Raw genomic sequence first — 22,245 nt, 5'->3', positions numbered from 1 at the left:
TCATCTGTGCAGCACTCCGATTGAGACTCTTCAAAGAATTAAGAGAGAAGAAGATGGTGATGATGATGATGATGGTGATGATGATGATGATGAAACACACATACTCAGTCAGTCACAGTCACACCGGGACGCCCCTGAAACCAACTCAGTGGATTATTGTTCTGACTTTGTTCCCAAACAATTTAAGTAAGTGAGAGATCGAATCCAGTAGCTTGCCTCAGTGAACAACATTCAAAGGCGAAGCCTATGAGCAGATTAAATTGAAGTGGTGGTGGTTGTTTGTTTTTGGTTTTTGTTGTTGTTGGTATTTGTTTGTTTTTTCGGCTTTTTTTTTGGGGGGGGGGGGGGGCACAGTGGGGGGGGGGGGGGGGTTGTTTGTTTTGTTTTGTTTTTGCTTTGAAGATATTGATGAAATATTTGCACAGCAGTTGGCTGTTAAGATAAGATTTTTAATGGTGTACAACGAGGCAAATCCAATCGAAGGAAAAAAAAAACACTGGCTCAGAATTGCATGGTTACGGGTTTTCTTTCTTGTTCCGCGTTTGAAAGATGTACCTCATACACAGTTTAGATCCATTTCAAAAATACAGGAACGATTTTTAATTTCAATGAATTAAGCCTGGAACACGGCATGTTAAGGGGTGATATGATTGAAACATATAAAATTCTACATGGACGTTATGATGAGAGCACAACACAAACTCTTTTCACTCTAAAGGACAGTAATCATACCGAGGGGGTACACCCAATAAAACTAATGAAGACATTCATCAAATCAAACCTTTTTTCATTTTTTTTTCCAACAGTATTGCTGACTTCTGGAATAATCTGCCTAGTAATGTTGTCACTGCAGGAACGCTTGACAAATTTTAAGAATTCATTAGATAAATACTGGAAGGATTATGGTTTCCAATTAATTTCTCCAAAAGAAGCTATACTGAACATTAGTAATTGCGCACTCTTATAAAAAGTAAAAATAAAATCAATTTAAAAAAGGTGGGGAGTCCTAATGATCAAGCAAAATCCTAAAAGCCGTGACACATGATATGATATGATAACTGACGGTCATGCATTTGTGAAACCAAAATCAACAGCAAACGAAGGGGACACCAATCTCAATCTTGCGTGGATGCTTTGTGTATAAGCTCATGTGAACAAATCACACCCTTTTTTTACGTCACGTGCGAGAAGCGAGAACGGGCGAGTTTCATTCTATCGAATTCGGTCACTTGGACAAGAAGAAATCGGTGAAGAAAAACCTTAAACGTTTTCGGCGAAAGACAAGCTGGTAAGTAAGGAGTAAGTTAAAGCAGGTAGGTACTCTTTTAATCACCCAGTTCTTATGGTGAAACACTCGCATGTCGTTTATTGATAACTTTGAAACATTACAACGGTGAATAAACGGAGTTGTACGCAGAACTTTTGACGGAAATACCAGTTGAAACTGGATTAGTCAGCGAGGTCGAGAAGACTAGAATTCGTGTATGGTTATGAGCAGTGATTTATTTAGGCGACACCTTTTCAGAAGTCAGCGTTGTTTTTACATGAAAATTGAATACAACGTTTTTTGGGGGGGGCGGAAGGAGAGAAACCATGAAAAGAAAGCTGACTGGTCATGAATGGTTTTACTATTTTTAGTCACGACTTTGGGAGTGGCCCCAAAACAGTAGTAGGGCTTTGCGCAATTTCATGTCGTGTTCAGTATGATTTTTGAAGAATAAATAATTAACAATCATTAGATAATACAGTATGATTGTCTACCAAAGTTGCCATGTAATACCTTCCCCAGATTTCCATACCAGAAAAAGTGAAGAGGAAGTTGAAAAGCATGTCTGATTAAAGTGATTTCATAGAGTTCAATCTTAAAAATTTTTTACAAATAAAATATTACTCTTATTAGATAATACTGGGGAAGTTGCTCAGTCATTTTTTTTCAATATTAATGAAACTACATAAGTATACATCAAAATGAAGCAAACTGACCTAAATTTGGGACAAATGAGAACAAGTAGCATATATATATATATATATATATATATATATGTACTAGTCTTGATTTTCACATCTGATTAGGGAAAACCCATACATTGTCTTAAACCTTTCTCTTCATACTTCTATACAGATTTCACTTGGTTTCATTTCTGAAGACACATTCTTAAGACATGAAATGGAAAGAAAAATATAAAGATTCTAAAGACATGGACTGAAAGGAAAATGTTTTTATTAATATTCTGTTGACTTTTGACTGTTTAGTTACAATTACTAGACCTCAGTTTTATTCAGTAATTTAAATGATTTAAATTAATGAGAAATATTGTATTATATATGTGTGTGTGTGTGTGTATGAATGCAGTATATTTGGTATAGTGTGATTCATTCATTTTGAATAATTTTTTAATGCAAGTAATGAAGTATTTTAATATGTACCATGATCATCTGATCATGTAATAATTTATGTTGGCTTCAACATGCAATATTAATAGTGTTACAAAGCTACACAAATTTCACAAATGTAAATCTGTTCAAAGCTAATGTGAGTCGCTCAGAACTACTAATGTGAGTCACTAAATGCTGTCTTCTGTTTCAGATATATGAATAATAAAGTAGAAAAGCCTACACTATCAGGCACGCGTCTGAAGACCCGGAAAAGGGGTAGGTACACAATGTTTTCTTGTGACATGTAGTGGTAGGAATATTAGCTTTTATAGTACAACAAGATTATAGAAGTTTTCTGACCTGAAAGTATTGTGAGTGCAGTGCTGCCAAGGTTATGGATGCTAACTATGCTGTCCTGAATATGTTCATAATGTGTTGAAGACAGTAGCCAATGTCTTTTTGCTCTGCCTCACCCACAAGTGAACCCCCCCACCCCTCCCACACACACATATACATGCTTGCACACCTGGAAGTACAATTGCACAATGAACAACATAGTGGTAGTGAAATATTTCCATGAATAACTTTTCTCTTGTCTTCAAAATGATATTGTAGAGCTTTCAAAAGGACCAGGAATGATTAGTGGGGAAAGACCTAAAGCGCATCCCCCCACTCCCCCCCAAAAAATTAAGCCTTTTGTGACACCAGCTGAATAAACATTTTAATGTCAGTATTTTTTAATCAAATTTACTACAATTCTGCCATGTTCTTTCAGATGAAAAAGAAAAGTACGATCCTAACTCATTCAGAGACGCAGTCATCCAAGGCTTGAATGAAACTCAGGGAGACCTTGAAAAGGTACTGTGGCAGTTTGACTTGTATTGTGGGTGTGTGTGACCGATCTTGGCACAGATTAACACTGGCAATTTGCCAGACTATTTCACCTTATTAGTCCACAGTTTTGAGTTCTACAGCTGTATATGTACTAGGAAAGACATTTTGTCTATATGGGCATAACATAGTTTAATTGTATTTGTCATTTCTGCAGCACAGTTTAGAGGGGTGTTTTTTTAGCATAAATCTGTTTGTTGATTGTATATGTCATTTCTGCAGCACAGTTTGGAACTTTTTTTTGAAAATGGGACAGGATGAAATTTGAATTGGGGACATGGTGAAGTAATGTTGAGGTTGTTCATTGTGGCTCTGACTATTAAAGCTCGATGTTGTTGTCTCTGAACAGCAGAATACACAGTGTTATCTATATTTTCTTTTCTTTTTTCTTTTCTTTTTACTCACTTTTGCATTTTTTTAATTCTATGGAATAGGTTTGTATGGAGAATAAATTAGCATATGTTCCAGTGTGGGTGCTTAGTGTTTGAAAAGTTTTACAAAAGAAAAACAAAAACATATATATGATGTAAACGTAGAATTAGTTTTAATCTATGATTTATGATTATGTTCCTTTATCATTGTTGATTGTGAAGGACAGACAGTAAAACAGTTGGCTTTTTTGTTTGTTTTGTAGGTGTCAAAGTTCCTGGATGTTTCTGGATCACGCTTGAACTATAGGCGTTATGCTGATGTCCTCTTTGATATTTTGTTTGCTGGCGGAATACTGGGTAAGAAAATTAGAATTATATATTTCATTCACACTATTGCTATAGTTTCAGTTTTCACTACAATCTAGTTGGATTCTCTTATGACTCGAGTACTTATAAGCAAGTGAACTTTTCAAATGTCAACTTGGTAATGGCCAATATAGCCTTTTCAAGATAAGTGCTTGTCCTGCATGGCAGACACATAAATTGTAAGAAGAGTTCATTTTCGACTACATAGCATGGTCACATGATTTCCTGTCCTAACATTACCCAGACTTATCGATCACGGGGCCAGGGCAGTCACTAACCTTGGTCTCACGTGATGATGCTCATTTAATTGCATGCGTGTTTACATTGAAACAGCATTGAGTGGACCAGTCAGCTTAATCATTTGCCCGAACAAGAGAGAATATGGCTAAATCGAGTTACGTCTCAAACAGCGTCTGTGTGCGTTTGCTGATGTGGCTCAGAGGCTGAGTGTTCCTTCCAAATTCAAAATGTTTCCACCAAATTTCCTGATTTTACCTAAAAACACCTCACGGGGGTTGTCATCTTGGAGTCTTGAACGGATAATGTACATATTTTCTCTCAAACTGCTTGTAAAAAAATTTTTTTTAAATTATAAAAAAAAAGAAAAAAAAGTTTGCATACCCTTCAGTTTGTAAGACTTGTGTCAAAGTTATATTTTAACAATATTCTGGAATACTGTTGGAAGCTAGTTAAGAAATGTTGTTGGGTTTATTTGTCTTTTCCTTTATCATGCTCGCACCACAATGTAGATTTTGTCTTGCCATGTTTCAGCCCCAGGAGGTTTTATAGTGGAGGACGCCATTGAACCAAAGTCATCCAGAACTGATGTGTGTATCTTCAAGTGTGAGGCCAGTCCTGACAAAATCAGAGGATATTATGAGGTAGGTTGCAGTGGCTTTTTTCAGAAAAAAATCTATTGAAACAAACTAAAAAAAAAAAAGTACATAAGTTAAAACACCTATTGTTTTGATTTGCAGGCTTTGTCTTTTTATGATTATTTTATTATTTAATATTGTGTTTATGAAGATAACATGTCTGAGATTACTAAGATATATAATCCCTTGTCTTTATTTCTGCCCTTGAAAGATGGGTGAAGAGGGTGAGGGTAGGGTTAGGTTGACTATTTCAAGCGAATTTAACACTAGGGGGAATAATTGAGGACCTACAAATTTCGAACATTTGTGCTAAATTTCTATTGCATTGTTATTGATATTTATCAATATTGCTGACATAGTCGGTTCATCATTTGAGAAAAAAAAAAGTTTGTAAAATAACGTGTGAAGGACTAATGTTCAGAGTGGAGACACAGATGTATAGAATTATTTATGGTGGGTTTTCAATAAGTTGACATTTTTCAGGTGTTCTACAAGCTGATCAGACGGTACAAATACCTGGAAAAAGCTTTTGAGGAAGAAGTTCGCAAGGTGAGTCTGAATTGGGGGGGTGGGGGGGGGTATGAAATAGGATTACACATGAGTCATGATGAACTATGAGGGCTTTACCCATTGTCAGGTTTTAGTGTATTGTGGATTCATTTGAAAACTTTTCAGTGTTTTTGAGGGGTTTTTGCATGGTTGGAAACCCTGTGTACATTACTGAGCATCACTAAAATACCAAGAGATAGACGGATGTAGACTGATAACATGTTATTTGATGTAGGTCACTTGACTTGTCTTTTGCTGTACAGGTGCTTGATTGATTTTGATCACTAGACTCATCTTGTGCCTTGTGGTGCTGTATTTATTTAGGTCACTAAACCTGCCTTTTGCCTTGAAGGAGCTATATTGATTTACAACGCAAAACTTTTTGCCTTGCAGGTGCTTGTGTTCCAGAAAGGCTTTCAGGGAGAGGAGCGCCAGAAATTGGCCATAGTGACAGGATACATCCTCGCCAACACTCTCGCTTCTCCACGTGTCCTAGAGGCCTTGTTTGAAGAACACCTGGTGAAGGAAGGTAAGCTGTCTGGAGAGGATGCAGGATAACTGGTGTTGAGACTATAGTGGAATATTGGTGCTGTGATAGAAATTGTGAAATAATGAAAAAGATTGCTTTGTAGTCTCTTTAATTGCAGACATAAGAGTCGTCGCTGGAAATGCTGTGTATTTGGTTTCATATTGATGGGTAGCTTCCATTAAAATACAGAGCATTTTATCAGTTGGGTGATGTTTTTGGTGGTGGGTTTTCAATTCTTGTATGCTATATTTTTGGTGGTGGGTTTTCAATCCTTGTATGCTTTTTCTCACCAGTTTGTCTGACATTGTACTGTTTGTTGTTTTGTGTGAAAACCTAGGTCTGTCCTTGGAATCTGCATCCCAGATCTTTACAGTATGGCTGAAGGAAAAAGATCTGCGAGAGGTGTTTTCTGCTCTGAAGAGGGTGCACATCGACTCGCGTTTGCAGGTAGGAAATGCACACATGCCATGTCAGATCTGTGATCCCCACTTACTACAGTTTATTGCCATGAAATGCACCTTGTCATGTGGGAGACCCCACTTCTTATAGCTTTTTGATATAAATACATAACCTTGTGGAATCAGAGACCACCACATCTTACAGTTTAGCACTGTGAGAAACACACATTGTCTAAGAAACCCCTACCTCTTCAAGTTTAACACTGATTTAATTACACATACTTAACCGTGACCCAACTAGTGCAGACTCCGGCAGGGGTCTGACATTCCTTTCCTGTGCAAACTGCTATCAGCCTATGCGGAAAAAACGAAAGTACTACAGCCGATAACCTCCCGGAAGTAGGTAACCTCCCCTTTGTCCCCCTGGCTAGCGCCCTCTTTTTCCGGCAGCCATCATGACTCCTGTTCCTGTGCTCTCCATACGGCTAAGTTTTTTTTCGTATTTTCTGTGTGTCGATTCTCTGGTGTTCTTGTTTTTTGTCAATTTGTGCACATACCTTGTCAACCAGAGACCCCCCCACTTCTTACAGCTTTGTTCTGTGATGCATGCACCTACCTTGTCTATAATTCTTAATGCGTTACTGTTAGTGTGAGAGAAAAAAGGGGGAGAAATGTGCCATGTTCCTGCTGTTTTTCCGTCATTATTGTGTGCATTGAAGTCATGTGCTCCATGACATTGTTACCTGTGGTGATGTTCAGGAACTGTTCCCTGCCAACAAGAGGAACGCCCAGACGATGGCCACCTACTTCCGAGACAAAGGCCTGGGCGCCATCGCTGACATGCAGACATCCTCACAGGCAACCAAGGCTAAGAAAGAGGCTCAAAAAGCTTTGTCTGAAATGATCAGCGAGGACAGCCCAATGTCTGAGGTGAGTCGGTTTTTTTTTTGTTTTTTTTTACTGTCTGCAGTACAGGCACAGGCCTTGTGTTGTCTCTGGTTGAAGATAATTTTGCTGTTTCTGACATTTTGTGATACTGACATGTAAAGAAAAATAAAGCATCTTGCACTGTCATACATAAGCACTCATTTTCATTTATGCACAAGCAATTATTTGGCAGTATCTTGCAAAGCATATTTTTTTTATTCTTACGTGTGACCATTATGTACTGAAATAAATTAATTCAGTGGCAGCATGATTTGAAAACTGCACTTTCAGATTATTATAAGCATCCATGTATCCAGCCTATCCCCAACCTGTCCACCTCTTAGAGATGTACAGCAAAAAGAAACTGAAATGTATTATTGGTGCAGTGGCACTTTGGTGTGTGAAGGTCCATCACTGAGTAGAGAATGAAGGTACAGGGGAAGATTAATCTTCAGATTTTTTCCTCCTCCTTTCTCTGGGACCTTCGCAGTGGGCTGGGCTGTAAGCAACATGGGATACTTTTTTCTTTCTCTAGACATCTAGGAATTTGGAGGAAATTTGCATGTATAAATATGTTGTGTGACATGTTGGGGTTTTTTTTATGTAAACTTACAAAAAATGTACATTGTATGCATCAATAGACATTTTAAGTTCTCTTGAAAATCATTGGTTCTGTGTGTATGCTTCCAGATGACAGAATTTGCTCGGGATCTGGTCAAGACACGTGGTATGACAGAAACAGAAGTCACCATCACTGTGAGTACTGGGGAAAGTCTAGTGGTGGTTTTTAGTCTGGTTTGTTGATCATATTGTCATCATTCTGTTGGTCATTGCCTGCTTGTGTGTTTGTGCACACACAACATATACCCTCCAGACCCAGTGAGAATATGTACATATCCATTACAGAGTTTTCCTCATATGTGGGGGAGATTCACAGTTCTGAAATATTTTGTTTCTCATTGTGAGTTTTTGGTGGAGAGGGGAGTGTTCCTTCAGAATAAGTGAGCTTAGGTGGATTTAGGTAAGCTATAAACAGTAGGTGAAGTTACACAATGTTCATATTTGGGTGTACTCCAAGAAAGTGGACTTTCAGTGTTCATGCTATGTTTATTTTACAAGCAATAGATACTTTTAATACTTGGAGTGTTTTTGGTTTTTCCTGCTACTTACAACAACAAAAATTTTTGTTCAGATCTGGAACGCGGTGATGCAGGGTGTAGAGTGGAACAAGAAAGAAGACCAGGTGGCAGAACAGGCCATGAAACACCTGTTGACCTTCACCACCCTCCTGACCTCTGTGGCCACCACCCCCCGTGCCCAGCTGGCTCTCGTGCTCAAGGTCCAGGACTTCTGCTATGACAACATGAGCTTCCTGAAAACCTTCCAGAAAGTCATCGTCATGCTTTATAACAGTAAGTCGGTCTGTGATCAGAAAGGCATGATTTGTTCAACTAAGCAGAGCCTTTTGGAGGGGGAAGTGATTGTGCGCACATGTGTTTGCCGTTCGAGCTGAGTTGACACTTTGTGACACGAAACCTCAGCATGTAAAATTGATACATGTTGATAGCTGTCTAGTGGTTTGTGACAAGAAACCCTAGTCTGTACAAATGTGTTTGCTGAGCTAATACTTTGTGTCAAGAAACCTCAGCCTGTACAAGTGATACATGTTGATAGCTGTCTAACAGTTTACCACAAGAAACCTTAGACCATTCACAATGTGGTTTTAGCTGAGCTAATACTTTGCAACAAGAATCCTTAGGCTGTGGTAGTGGTATGTGTTGTTAGCTGCCCAACACTTTGCAACAAAAAACCTTAGCCTGAACACATATGTGGTGTTAGCAAACACTTTGAAACCAGAAACTTTAGCATGTACATGTGGTATGTGTTAGCTGAGCTGACACATTTTTACTGTTCAAGTGATAAGTGCCATTATCTGAACTAACACCATGTTACAAAAATCTGGGCCTGTACAGGTGTTGGCATACACCTTGTGACAAGAGATGTCAGCCAGTACAAGTGAAACTATATGTGCAGAGGACGTGTTGGAGGAACAGGTGATCTTGCACTGGTACAAGCAGGCCCACGGTGCCAAGGGCAAAAGTGTCTTCCTGGACCAGATGAAGAGCTTTGTGGAGTGGCTGCAGAGCGCAGAGGAAGGTCAGTGTCTCGCACATTCTCGCTCTCGCTCTCTCTCTGATTATGTTGCTTATCTGTGCATTACATCTCAAAGTATTTCAACTATCTCAAATTAAGCATTTTCTTAATATCCATGCTCATAAAAAGTTATTTCAAGCACATAACCAGTTGTAGATTATGCCTTGACAGTATGGGATTCAGCTTGTGCAAACATTCTAAAACCCTTAAACAGATAGTATAAACGTGCTCTTAAACTAGTTCTTTTAAAATCCAGCTCATTAACCACTGCTGATTATAAATCATTGAACATTCTTCCTCTGTATCTAAGACTAGAATACAACAAGGCTATGTTCATGCACAAAGTAATTACTGGAGCAGCTCCTCCTGGTATTGTAGATAACTTTCCAATAAACAGCAATAGACACTTTCATAAACTTACAATACCTCTTCCAAGAATTGTTCTCTTTTAGTCAGGCCTTTCATATAGTGGTGTTTCATACTGGAATAATCTGCCTTCCTTTTTAAAACAGATAACCAGTGTTAACTTCAGAAGCTCTTTAAAAAACTGTTTATTAAAATGGAGAATATATGAATGATGTAAGTTAACCTTAATGACAATGCTATTCTGCTTAAACAGGAAATGTTAAAATGCCATGCACTATTTTTATTCTGCTTCTTCTCATTAGTATTATTATTATTATCATTGTCGTTATTATTAATAGTAGTATTATAGTTGTGTTGTTGTTGTAAGGGATTGTGCATATGCAAGTGCATTCATTTGTGTGAAGTGTCGTGTTTTATCATTTCTATTTGTTTTTCTGGTTGTGACATTGTGTTTTGTCCTTTCTCTCTTCTTCCTTATTTTATTTATTTACTTAGCAGTAGTAGTGGTAATGGTAGTAGTGGTGGTAGTGATAGTTGTAGTGGTAATGATGGCTTCATTGATGTGTTTTTTGTGGTGTTTTTGTTTTTTGTTGCAAATCTTGCTTTGAAACCAATTTGTCTTGTTTACTGAGGAATCCTTTGGGAAGGGAGATAATTTGCCATTAGTCCTCAACATGCAGGAAGTGTTTACAACCCTACTTCATCTTTTTTTTGTTTTGTTTTGTTTTTTGGTATTTTTTTGTGTGTGTGTTCTTGTTGTTTTTTGTTTGTTTTTTTTGTTACAGTGCAGACTATTAATGTAGAATGGATTGTGTTGGTGGCGTACAGAAGATAACAACCTCCAGTGTGAGGCAAAAGTGAAAAATAGAAAATATTTTTAAGAAACACCAGAAAACCAAAACCAGTTTCATTCAGTTTATATATTCCACATGCCTCAATTATTGTTTTACAACAAGCACACCAAATTTTACAACTGTCCATTCTGTAATAAAATTATACTGAATATTTTTCAGACTTAACCCTTTTTGATCAGGCTTCAGCATTTGATGAATTTCTTGACCTGGAATAATGAGATTTAGTTTTATGTGGTATGAAATGGACTTTTAATTACACATACTTATTGGTATAAAATAAGACTTTACTGTACTCATGGCTGTAAAGTCTGAGTAAGAGTTGGTCTTAAGTCTATAGGCATATGCTTCATGTATGCCACTAACATGCAAGGAAAACCCCATGGCAACAGAAGATTGGTCTTTTGTTCAATTTTTGTTTGATGTAAACGGGGAAAAAAAGAAGAGTGCTACATTCTTTCTTACACAGTAGTTCAGTGGATGTTGTAGCTATGAGATGTCATGTGAATGTTTTGGTCAGTGGGTGGTCCAGTCTAACACACCACCACCCATGTTGCAGTTGTTTTCAGCTTTAATGCTAACAATTCACGTTTTTGTGTTTGCACAGAATCTGATGAGGAGGCATAGACAACCATCTTCATGTGGCAACTAACCATGAACGCTTCCAAAGAGGAGTCTTCATCTTCCAACACTGTTAACTGTATCTGCATATTCCTTTTCATTGAATTCTGAGTGGTCAATCTGTCTTTTTTTTCCCCCAGCACAAGTTTCATTTCAGTTTTTATATGCATTTTATTTTTGTATGTTTTCTATATATGATTGCTGTGCTCAACTCCAGATGAAGCTTGACTCCACATCTGTAAAAGTATTGTGACATCCACCAATGTGAATGTGCATTTTATTGAAAACATTTTTTTTTTTTTTTTAATCAATTTCAGAATTGAGAATTTTTATCAGGGATTCTTAGACATTTTCTGTGGGAATGTTTTAGCTGAATATTTTAACATCTAAGTGTGTGGGTGGGTGTTTTTTTTTGTTGTTTTTCTAATGTTAATATTTGGCTCCTGGTTGAATATGCCCATATGTCACTGCAGACTCATTTAAACATGCCCAGATATCCTTGAAGACTACTGAACAGAAAGCCAAACATACCTAGATATTCTTGAATATTACAGCAATTTTCATTTTGTAAATTTTCTATTTTAGTCATTGGATAACTATCGTATCATTGAAGTTGTGTGACGTATCAAATGAAATTTTCTTTTGATTGAATGTTGAAAAAATACCCGTTTGATAGAACAGCCTTTTTTTCTTTTGTCTTTTTAAAGTTTTCACGGTTAATTCAGTTTTGTATGTAAAAATGAGTCCCCATTGATCTGTTTGATACAACAGTTTATCATCACAGTGTTATGTTGTTGTTTTTTCTGACATCAGATGTGAAAAAAGAAGGCATGAACCAAGGCAGCCTCTAATATACTGCTGTCATTGTGAACTCTTGGGGGAAATAAAAGACCACTTGCAACTTTGTTTTTATCGTGGGTTGTGGAAAACGGGAATAAAATACAACTGGGAAAAAAGTGTGAATGCATACAATTACATTGATTTTTGTGAAAGGTGTCATTTTCTATAGTCATGTGAAAGCTGATGACAAAATTACCAGTTTGTGTAAATGCATTGTAAAAGATATTCCTGAAGTTGTGTAACCAAATACAAATTGTCAGATTGCAAATTGTGACAGTAACTTGTCATAGGTTGGGTGCAGATGGTAACATACAAAAGAATTTTCAAGTGACGCGTCTTTTTTTTTTTTTTTTTTTTTCCATTCATTTGGTTCATGACTTGTGTTGGTTGTTAATTTGACCTGTCTCCTGGGATTGAGATTTGTCTGCAATGGAAAGATACCACTGCTACAGTAGGAACTACCTGGTTTTGTCTTGATGGTTGGAGCAGTTTGACAGGTTATACTGTTGTGGTTCTGTCCATCTCCACCAGTTTTCAGCTCGCACCAAGAATTGACAGCTTTCAGTGGCTCAGTGTCAGTGTTGCCAACTCATCTATAGATTTAAAATTTCTAAATGTTTTGTTTAAGTCTGCAACATTCACAAGTAACATTGGTCTTTGGGGGGGGGTGCAGCTATCTCTTATTTGTTCTGTCTTTAAGCATAGGCAAATATGCGTTCATACTTACTCACATGCACACACACCCCACCCTGTCACCCTTATAAACATACTTGCACTGTGTTGTCAAAAGTGAGTTAAAAAACAGTCTTTAAGCATCACACATCAGAAGGTAAACCATAAATTACAAAGAAATCACAACACAGCAGTTATTGAAATGACCCCACATTCACCTCGTGAAGATAAAACCAAACTACTACTGTAGAAAGTCTTTCATCTCATCTCTGACAATACTCTGAATGATGACAGTGTGAAAGAATGGAGGAAAGGCTAAGTTAAAACCAGCCTGAATAGTTTCCAGTCTGCACCCACTGACAAGACATTCCCAGTGATGGGGATTGCAAGAAAATGTTCCCATTGACAGCAGTACTATATTGATGGGCGCAATAGCTGAATGGTTTAAGTGTTGGACTTGAGATCTGAGGGTCCTGGGTTGGAATCTCGATGACGGCGCCTGGTGGGTAAGATTTTTCTGATCTCCCAGGTCAACATGTGCAGACCTGCCAGTGCCTGAACCCCCTTTGTGTGTATACGCATGAAGATCAAATATGCATGTTAAAGATCCTGTAATTCATGTCGGCGTTCGGTGGGTTGTGGAAACGGCAACATACCCAGCATACAGTCCCCTGAAAATGGAGTATGGTTGCCCACATGGTGGGGTAAATAAAATTTTAAAAACCAGTCATACACATAAAATGTTACGTGTATGAATGTGTGTGTGCGTGCCTGAAATCTGATTGAATGACACAGGAAACGAATGATGAGCGCCCAGTGGCAGCCATCAGTCGGCTCTACCCAGATTGGCAGCCTGTTGTGCAAATGACCCCGTGTTTGTAAAGCACTTGGAATTTGGTCCTGACTGAGGATAGGCGCTATATAAGTATCCATATCAATCAATACTAGCAAAGACATTTCCAGCTGTCTGGCAGTTGAGTTTGACAACATATTGGCTAACATAAAAATAAAAAAAATGTTTAGCTGTCTCTGGTTGTTGAGTTGCATTTTATGACCTATCGACTCTGATCAATGTTTAGCTGTATCTGGTTGTAGAGTTGCACTGAACAAACCTTCTGGCAACAACAACAAAAGTAACAAAGTTTAGCTGTCTCTGATTGTAGAGTTGCATTTAACGATCAACTGGCAAACAACAGCAATATCAAAAATAACAAAGTTGAGTAGAGTTGGGTGTAACGATCTACTGGTTAACAACAACATCACCAACAAAACATAACAATTTTTAGCTGTCTCTGGTTATAGAGTTACATTTAACAACCTACTGGCAAACATAATAACTGTTAGCTGTCTCTTGTTACAAAGTTGCATTTACACACTACTGGCTAACAACAACAAAATCGCCACCAAAAATAACGTTTAGTTGTCTCTGTAGAGTTGCATTTGACGACCTACATTCAGTTATAAGCCACGCAAACTCTCTCTGTGTGTGTAATTAAGTAATGTTATAGGCGTAGTCTTTGAATCTGTTTTAAGCTTTTGTGCGTTAAATCTTTCTTTTTTTTCTTCTTCCTTTTGCAGTTATTGCGTATGTGTGTATATGTTTAATGTTTATTGTAAAGCGCTTTGAGCTGCATTTAAGGGAGGAAAGTGCTCAACAAGTATCCATTATTATCATTATTAGAATTGACTGATTAAACAAGACTTACCTGGAAGTTGAAGTTTGATCAGAGTTCTACCCCATGAGAGGGCGCTCCGAAAGAATAATGGTCCCATCCTTCGTGTTAAAAGATACGCCCTGAAATTCAATCAGATTCTGAAAGCCAGGATATGCATCGTTTAAGACTGGTTTGCCCAGACAGCTAGCACGCACACTCAAACCATAATTCTTTCGGGGCGCCCTCTGATAGGATGGAACTCGAATCTCATCTTGTGTCCACATAAATCAGAGGCTCCTTTTCTAAACCTTATAAGCACATCTCTTATGTGTTTTGTTGTTGTTTACTGTTGTGAAGTATGATTTTCGTGATATGGATCTTTTGAAATTACGATATGTGCAAAATTTGCTGCTGATGATGTTCATCAGTGCTAGTTTTGACTATGATAGTCGATCAGTCTGTTTGAAATCGTTTTAAGAATTCATGTTTTCTACACCAAGATTCTCCCAAACAAAGCCGAATCCAAAGTTATATAAAGTGTTTCGTACCTGGAATGCCCAGCACGCTTTATCTTGATCACATGGCGTAGAAGCATTTTGTAAGATTTAAGAGGAAGTCTATTTTAGTCTGATGCAATATTTTATATACGACAAGAAGAAATATACATACAGCCCATAGCGACCTATCTCACCATATATATATACCATGTCATTTGGTGTTCTTGCACTCACATTAAGATGGGTGTTTTTTTTTAAAGCAAACACATGCACATTTTCTATTGGTGAAACTGATTCGAAACAGCGCGCTCAGATTCCCTTGCTTCCTAGACGGACGCGTTACCTCTAGGCCATCACTCTAGATGTACTGTTACGTGTATGTATCAGTCCAAATGCTTTGACGTCTCCTTGGAAGTGAAACTGAAATATGAATCTATCAACCATTCAATCTGCCTGTCGCTTTTTTTCTGTGACATTTTCGTCCTTCGACACACATTGACGAAGCTGTCTTCCACACTGGAGAAACCAATGGTTCCAAATTCAATGAAGAGGGCGTAACAAAGGTAGTTAAAAAAATCTTATCCATCCGAGATTTGGAACAAAATCTTTAAGATTTTATCAAGAAATACATATTTAAATGTCAATCACTGACCAGTATGATTGTCATGTTGATATATTTTCTAGATTTCACGGCAGTGCCAACAATGGTTTTAGAGAAGACAATCTGCATGATTTTCAGCCGGTGACTAGTAAAATTATCTCCCTTCAACTCTGAGGATGATGAGTTTCTAAAAAATACTCTTTGCTTTCCTTTTGTTGGTTCACGTGTCTGTTTGCAGATAACGTGAGGCTGTGTAATAATCCTGTGTGTCTGTTTGCACATAAAGTGAGTCTGTGTAATACTAACCCTGTGTGTGTGTTTGCACATAACGTGACGCTGTGTAATACTAACCGTGTGTGTCTGTTTGCACATAACGTGACGTTGTGTAATACTAACCCTGTGTGTCTGTTTGCACATAACGTGACGCTGTGTTATAACCCTGTGTGTCTGTTTGCACAGAAAGTGAGTCTGTGTAATAACCCTGTGTGTGTGTTTGCTCATAACGTGACGCTGTGTAATAACCCTGTGTGTCTGTTTGCACATAACGTGACGCTGTGTAATAACCCTGTGTGTCTGTTTGCACATAAAGTGAGTCTGTGTAATACTAGCCCTGTGTGTGTGTTTGCACATAACGTGACGCTGTGTAATACTAACCCTGTGTGTCTGTTTGTACATAACGTGACGCTGTGTAATACTAACCCTGTGTGTCTGTTTGCACATAACGTGACGCTGTGTAATAACCCTGTGTGTCTGTTTGCACATAACGTGACGCTGTGTAATAACCCTGTGTGTCTGTTTGCACATAACGTGAGGCTGTGTAATAACCCTGTGTGTCTGTTTGCACATAACGTGACGCTGTGTAATAACCCTGTGTGTCTGTTTGCACATAACGTGAGGCAGTGTAATAACCCTGTGTGACTGGAGTCACTGATGATGACTATTGCACACATTCATTCTTTGAATCCATTCACGTTTGCTCTGTGTGTGTGTGTGTGTGACTGAAAAGGAGGGTTGGCATGCAAGGGAAGTAAGTTCACTTCGTCAGTCATCGTAAAGATTATTTCCCTTGGACTTTGAATCCATTCACGCTTGTAGGGAATGAGCATGCGCGCATGTTTGTACGCACACGTGCGGGTGTTTCGGAGTGCGCAAAACCAGAAAGATAGAAGAAAAGGCGGTAAGACAGACAGTTTTACATAGAAGCAGACAGCACACACACACACACACACACAGGGGGAGGGGGGTGGGGGCGGGGTCCGGCAGGTGAGATCGCTTCTGAATCTCGCTTACACTTTGTCCCCCTCCCTGCCTCCTTTCTCTCTTTTTCTCCGTTGGGAGAAAGTACGAGTGAGAAAGAGAGAGACGTACAGACAGACAGACGGACAGGAAGAGTTTGTGTTGTGTCAGCACTGTATATAAGTTTAAGTTTTCGTCCATTTTCGTTATTAAACCTCTCTCTCAAACACATGCACAGGCAGGCCTACATTCACACACATGATCACACAAGCTGTTGCACATGCACACACATTTCTTTCAATGGTTCATTCGCCTTGTTACAAAAACACAAACAAAAACAAAACAAAAAAATGGGGGGTGGGGTGGGGGGGGGGGGGGGAGGTTTCATCACTGTCTTCCTCTCTTCACCGAAACTATTTACGTTGACGGAACAAAACGGGCGTGATGAACGAATGCACGTGTGAAATGACGGGTCCGGTGGTCGAATGGTTAGAACGCTGGATTCATGCCCGAGATACCCGAGTTCGATCCCCGGCGCACCCGGTCAGTGGGTTAAGGGTGGATATTTTTCCTATATCTGCATGTGTGCAGACCTGCTTGTGCTTGAACCACCTTCGTGTGTAAACGCACGCAGATCAAATACGTACGATCCAGTTATCCATGTCAGCGTTCCGAAAACAGATTATGGCTGCCAACATGGCGGAGTAATAAACAGTCACATGCATAAAAAAAATGTTACACTTGTGTGTGTGTGTAAGTGTGTGTGTGTGTGCGCGCGCGTGCGCGCGACTGAAACCTGATTGAATGACACAGGAAACAAATGACGAGTGTCCATAGGCAGCTGTCTGTCGGCTCTACCCAGGTAGGCAGCCTGTTGTGCAAACGACTGTATTGTAAAGCACTTCGAGTTTGGTCTCTGACCGAGGATAGGCGGTGTATACGTATCCATACCATCGCCATCATCATCAAATAAAATGCTCTGGTAGGCCTCAGGTTCAACAAAGAGTGTTGGGAGCGTTACTATATGATTTCCCCAGAATGATACGGTAGGTGGCTGCATCTCTCAGATTCGTTCTGCAATTTAGCAATTATTGTTGTTGGTGATGTCCTGGTATGCTGAATCAGAACTGGTACAAATGAACACAATCAGCAGTGCAGGGTCTCCTCTGGTGTGTGACCTATAGGAGACCTGACAATATTAGCTCCCTGTGGACTGCTGGCACTGGAGTACAGGATCTGTGATGATAAACATGGGTGTGGCTGTGTATGAGATCTCCAAATGAGTGGCATGGACATAATGTCACTGCAACTGCACTGGGTGTCTCTGTCAGGGATTAAGGGATTCGGCAGCAAACAAACAAAAAAAAAGATACCAGACATTAACAAGTGAGCGAGCATTGTGTGAGTGATTCATTATATTAATATTTATTTGGCATGAAAACTATATAAAAAAAAAGTGTTATGGACAAAACAAGAAAGGGTAAACCCAATCAATCTGAGCATGAGACGTTTGAGTTTTTACCTGACAGGAACTTTGAAACATTCATGTGTGTGTGTGTGTGTGTGTGTGTGACAGACCAACAGACAGAAACAATGTATGTAAGATTACCACCCGCCACCATGGTGAAGTGGTTAGTGTCATGGACTGAGGGCTGGGAGGATGTGGGTTCGGTTCCCAGAAAAGCCAGAGTTAATTGTGCTGTTGGCTTAAATGTGAAGTCTGGGGCCACATGGCTGAGTATCATACACGTCATGGATGTGTCTTTGGGTGTGTTGCTCAAATCTCCTGACCAACCCTGCTAGTATCTGCTTCTCCTGGACCTGGTTAACATGGGGATATCGTTATGATAGGAACTGTAGAGTATAGCCTTGTCATGTAGTCCCAAACCTAAAAAATGGACCTCCATTGCATCATTATCATCCCTTGTCATCAGTATAGAAACAAACAAAAAATCCCCCCAATTCTGCAGCTTTTCATGCTCTGTTCTTGTGGTGATGTCATTTTTGACTACCCCTCCACTTACATGCTTGAGGTAAGTCCTGTCAATGAGGTAAGTCCTGTCAATGTCTTCAGTGTCGGCAGATGGGACTGTCGTTGAAGGGACATAGTGACGGTCTCCACTCTGGAGGGGATGCTCACTCAGTTTGACTCCGTAATCAAGCCATTACTGTCGTCAGTAGGGGGCTTAGTAGATGGTGCCGTAAGTACATTAAACTGGAACAAGCGCAGCACCACTGAACAGCACAGAATTGACTCAGCAGCAGTGCAGGGTCCCCTCTGGTGAGTGGCCTCCTGATGACCTAACCTTGATTGTGTTCGCTGTGGACTGCCAACATTGGGACTGTGACAAACTAACCTGGGTGTGGCTCTGTGTGAGAGATTTCGAATGAGTGTCACGGGAGTAATACCACTGACAATGTGCAGATGACTGGGGGAAAAAAAGTAAGAAAAAAAAGGACGAAAGTTTGTGCAAGCACTTAATCTCTCAATTATAATTTTGTCCAAGCACTTAATCTCTTGATTATAAATGGAGGTGGTGCTATCTTGCATACAGACAAACCACATTAAAAACTGCAATGCCATGTACCCACACACATACATATTCTCATACATTCCCACCTTCTCTATCCCCTCATCAAAACACATGTACTCACCCAGGCACATCAACATACCACTTTGAGTCAATATTCAATCTCCAAGATAACTGTTACACCTTTAAATCAGATTTATTCATTTCGATGCCAAGAAATATATGACCTAGTGGTCAATTGAAATATTTCATACAGTAACCAATTGTAACCAATTTCCAACTACATATAACATTCCGTACATAATTATCTTTTTTCTATGTCCACAACACTCTTGGTTTACAAAAAATAAGCAGCAACTTCACCCTACTCTTTACTGAAGTAAGAAATTATGATCGCTCTTTTTACAAAGTGCGCTAACATTCATGTGCACTCTCACAAATGCATGAGTGTGAATGCATACGTAAGTGTGCTCACATACACTTTTGACACAAATACACCCACTTGCACACATGACACATGAACAGATAATGGGTCTGAATCAACTGACAGATCCACATAAACAAATTCTGTAACATCCTTATATCTCCAGTTTTATATTGTTCAACAGCACTTTCATTTGTTAAAAGTAAACAGGTATTTTTTGCAAGAATGAACATTTTGCAGTTTACACCTTCCAAGAAAGAATGTTTGGATCAATGTTAAAAAAAAAAATAAAAAAAAAAATCAAACTCACTGTTTATTATATTGTCAATCCTGAAATAAATTATTCTCTGACTCGGTTTGATACTACATCCCAATGTCCGATTTCTTGTTTCATCAAACACAGAACAGATTCCCTGCATGAAGGGTCACATAATGACACAAGTTTGTTTTTTTTCCCCCCCAGGAACTAAGACATATACTGTGAGAAGTCTCACATCGATTCTTTTATCCTCTGAACACTTGTACAAACTACAAACTTCTAGTTTCACTTCTCAAGCAAACATGCCAACCCTGCAACCACAGATTTGATCATCAAGTATTCGGTCTTCAAACAAACCTGCATCCATACAAAAACACCTACTATGCCAGTTCTGTGTGTATGTATATATATATATATATATATATATATATATATATATATATATATATATATATATATATATATATATATATATATATATATATTCTACTGTCAAGTTTTTTTCACCACACATTCGGTCTTCCAACAAACATTCATTCAATTTTACAACACACGTTTTACAAGTGAATTTTTATCTCTTTTTTTTATCAAATAAACATACAAGATGTAACTGTTACATTAACACAGATTTTATCATCATGTGTTCCTTTTCCAAAGATACAAGCATGATCACACAGATCAGCATATAAACTTCAAATGACAATAAAACACTCAGTTACACGATCAAGACTGAATACAAAGACTGCTATACAAATATATATATACAAAGACTTCACCATGTTATGTTCTATCATTATCAATCACTCCACCCTCTGGGGAATATGTGGAATATGTGCACAATGTCAAACATGATCACTCATAACTATGATCCCCACAAACATGTTTACATGATGGAACAAACAAAAAATGTGTACTAAAATTACTATATGTAAAAACGATCACTATTCCAAAGAATTTCATTGTAAAAATGTTCTTTATTACGTAGAATTCAAGATAAGAAATCAATTCAAAGCTTGGGAATCACTGTAGACAAATCCGCCATTAATCTGTCGCCATCCAAACATGCATACATTATGTAGACTTATATAAATTCAAAAGTATAAATAAGATATAGTTGCTACTGACAACAAAGTCACTGCTCTTCTCCAAGACATCCAGTGATTGATAAAGACATGTTTCTCTCACAGCTGGAGTTGTCATTACAATCATGACAAATCAACAATGGCTTACATTCCAACATCACTGCAAAATACTGCTAACTGTACATGTACTTATAAAATAAATAAATCTAATCACAACTTCTATCTTAAACTTCATGTTCAGAACACATTGGCTGTCACTGGGGGGAAAAAATCTGTATAAATATTAGCTCATGAATGCACAAGAATTCAAACCAGATCTCTTTTGTAACAGTTATTGGCACACCAATACAGTGGATACCACAGAGTGACTACTTAACTCCACACACACAAAAACACACACAAAGGACTGACATATCATTCTGAATATTTCACATCTCTGGTTTTCTTTTCTTTTTTAAACTCTTTTTTCATGTACCTTATTCTCATGAACACATCTGTTTCTTGGCCAAAGGAATGATTAAGCGCTTATAGTTTTTAGAGGCGTTTAATTGGCTGAGAGCGGGTGGGCCCGTCTTTTCACTGTTAGCCGCGCGAAATTTGGCCAAGCAGAGCAAACCAATAGGCCTAGTTTGCATCAGTTTGACATGGTACAGTATATGACACCAAAACATCTGTTTTCCATACTCCCACATTAACAATCTTATCCCCACTGCTTTCAATCCAGCAGAGCACAGAGCACATTGAGATTCACCACGTAAGTGTGTTTTTTATTTTTGTGTAAATTAAAAAAAATTTTTTTTTAAAATCAAACTACAGTTCCCACAGTGGTGGAAAACACACTGATCACACTTTGCTGTTGGCTAAACTGTAAGCTTAAGTCAATCTCTGATATAAGCCGAGCATTCAGCCACAAGCTGAAGTTGACAATGTGTGGGATTAAGCAGACGGGGGCTCCTTGGTTTTTCCCACTATGGACAAAACCATAGTCTGTCAGACATGATTTTGACGCGAGAGTGCCTGCGTGCACTTGTGTGGGGGCCTAAGTCTTTGGGAATGCATTATGTGCTTGTGTAAGCGTGTGTGTTTGTGTTGACCTTGTGTGTCTGTGGAAGCACATGTGTATTTGAATCTATCTATGCCTCTGTACAAATGTTTATGGATGAGGTTTTTTTTT

General features: G+C 38.6%; 1 protein-coding gene across 2 annotated transcripts; it reads left to right on the top strand.

Annotated features, from left to right (window-relative positions):
- Positions 1-1,158: 1,158 nt before the first annotated feature.
- On the top strand, positions 1,159-12,233 carry LOC143290537 (eIF5-mimic protein 2-like). Of its 2 annotated transcripts, none has more exons than XM_076600060.1 (13): positions 1,159-1,288; positions 2,588-2,652; positions 3,152-3,234; positions 3,902-3,995; positions 4,776-4,885; positions 5,363-5,428; positions 5,822-5,957; positions 6,295-6,404; positions 7,115-7,285; positions 7,973-8,038; positions 8,475-8,694; positions 9,317-9,439; positions 11,261-12,233. In XM_076600060.1, the coding sequence occupies exons 2-13, from the start codon at positions 2,592-2,594 to the stop codon at positions 11,278-11,280; spliced, it is 1,260 nt and encodes a 419-aa protein (XP_076456175.1). In that variant the 5' UTR covers positions 1,159-1,288; positions 2,588-2,591; the 3' UTR covers positions 11,281-12,233. The 2 variants fall into 2 exon arrangements, with proteins under 2 accessions (XP_076456175.1, XP_076456176.1); XM_076600061.1 differs by having other exon boundaries at positions 1,202-1,313.
- The last annotated feature ends 10,012 nt before the right edge of the window (positions 12,234-22,245 follow it).

Source organism: Babylonia areolata, chromosome 15 (assembly GCF_041734735.1).
Source record: "Babylonia areolata isolate BAREFJ2019XMU chromosome 15, ASM4173473v1, whole genome shotgun sequence".
Lineage (NCBI taxonomy): Eukaryota > Metazoa > Mollusca > Gastropoda > Neogastropoda > Buccinidae > Babylonia > Babylonia areolata.
The sequence above is the reverse complement of the archived record's forward strand: the minus strand, read 5'-3'. Positions and strand labels throughout refer to the sequence as shown.

Excerpts from the sequence above, each read along its gene's own strand:
- LOC143290537 (XM_076600060.1), top strand. The coding sequence starts at position 2,592 with ATGAATAATAAAGTAGAAAAGCCTACACTATCAGGCACGCGTCTGAAG. Across the intron at positions 3,235-3,901 it reads CTCAGGGAGACCTTGAAAAG|GTGTCAAAGTTCCTGGATGT; the intron begins GTACTGTGGCAG and ends TTTGTTTTGTAG. Across the intron at positions 5,429-5,821 it reads TTGAGGAAGAAGTTCGCAAG|GTGCTTGTGTTCCAGAAAGG; the intron begins GTGAGTCTGAAT and ends TTTGCCTTGCAG.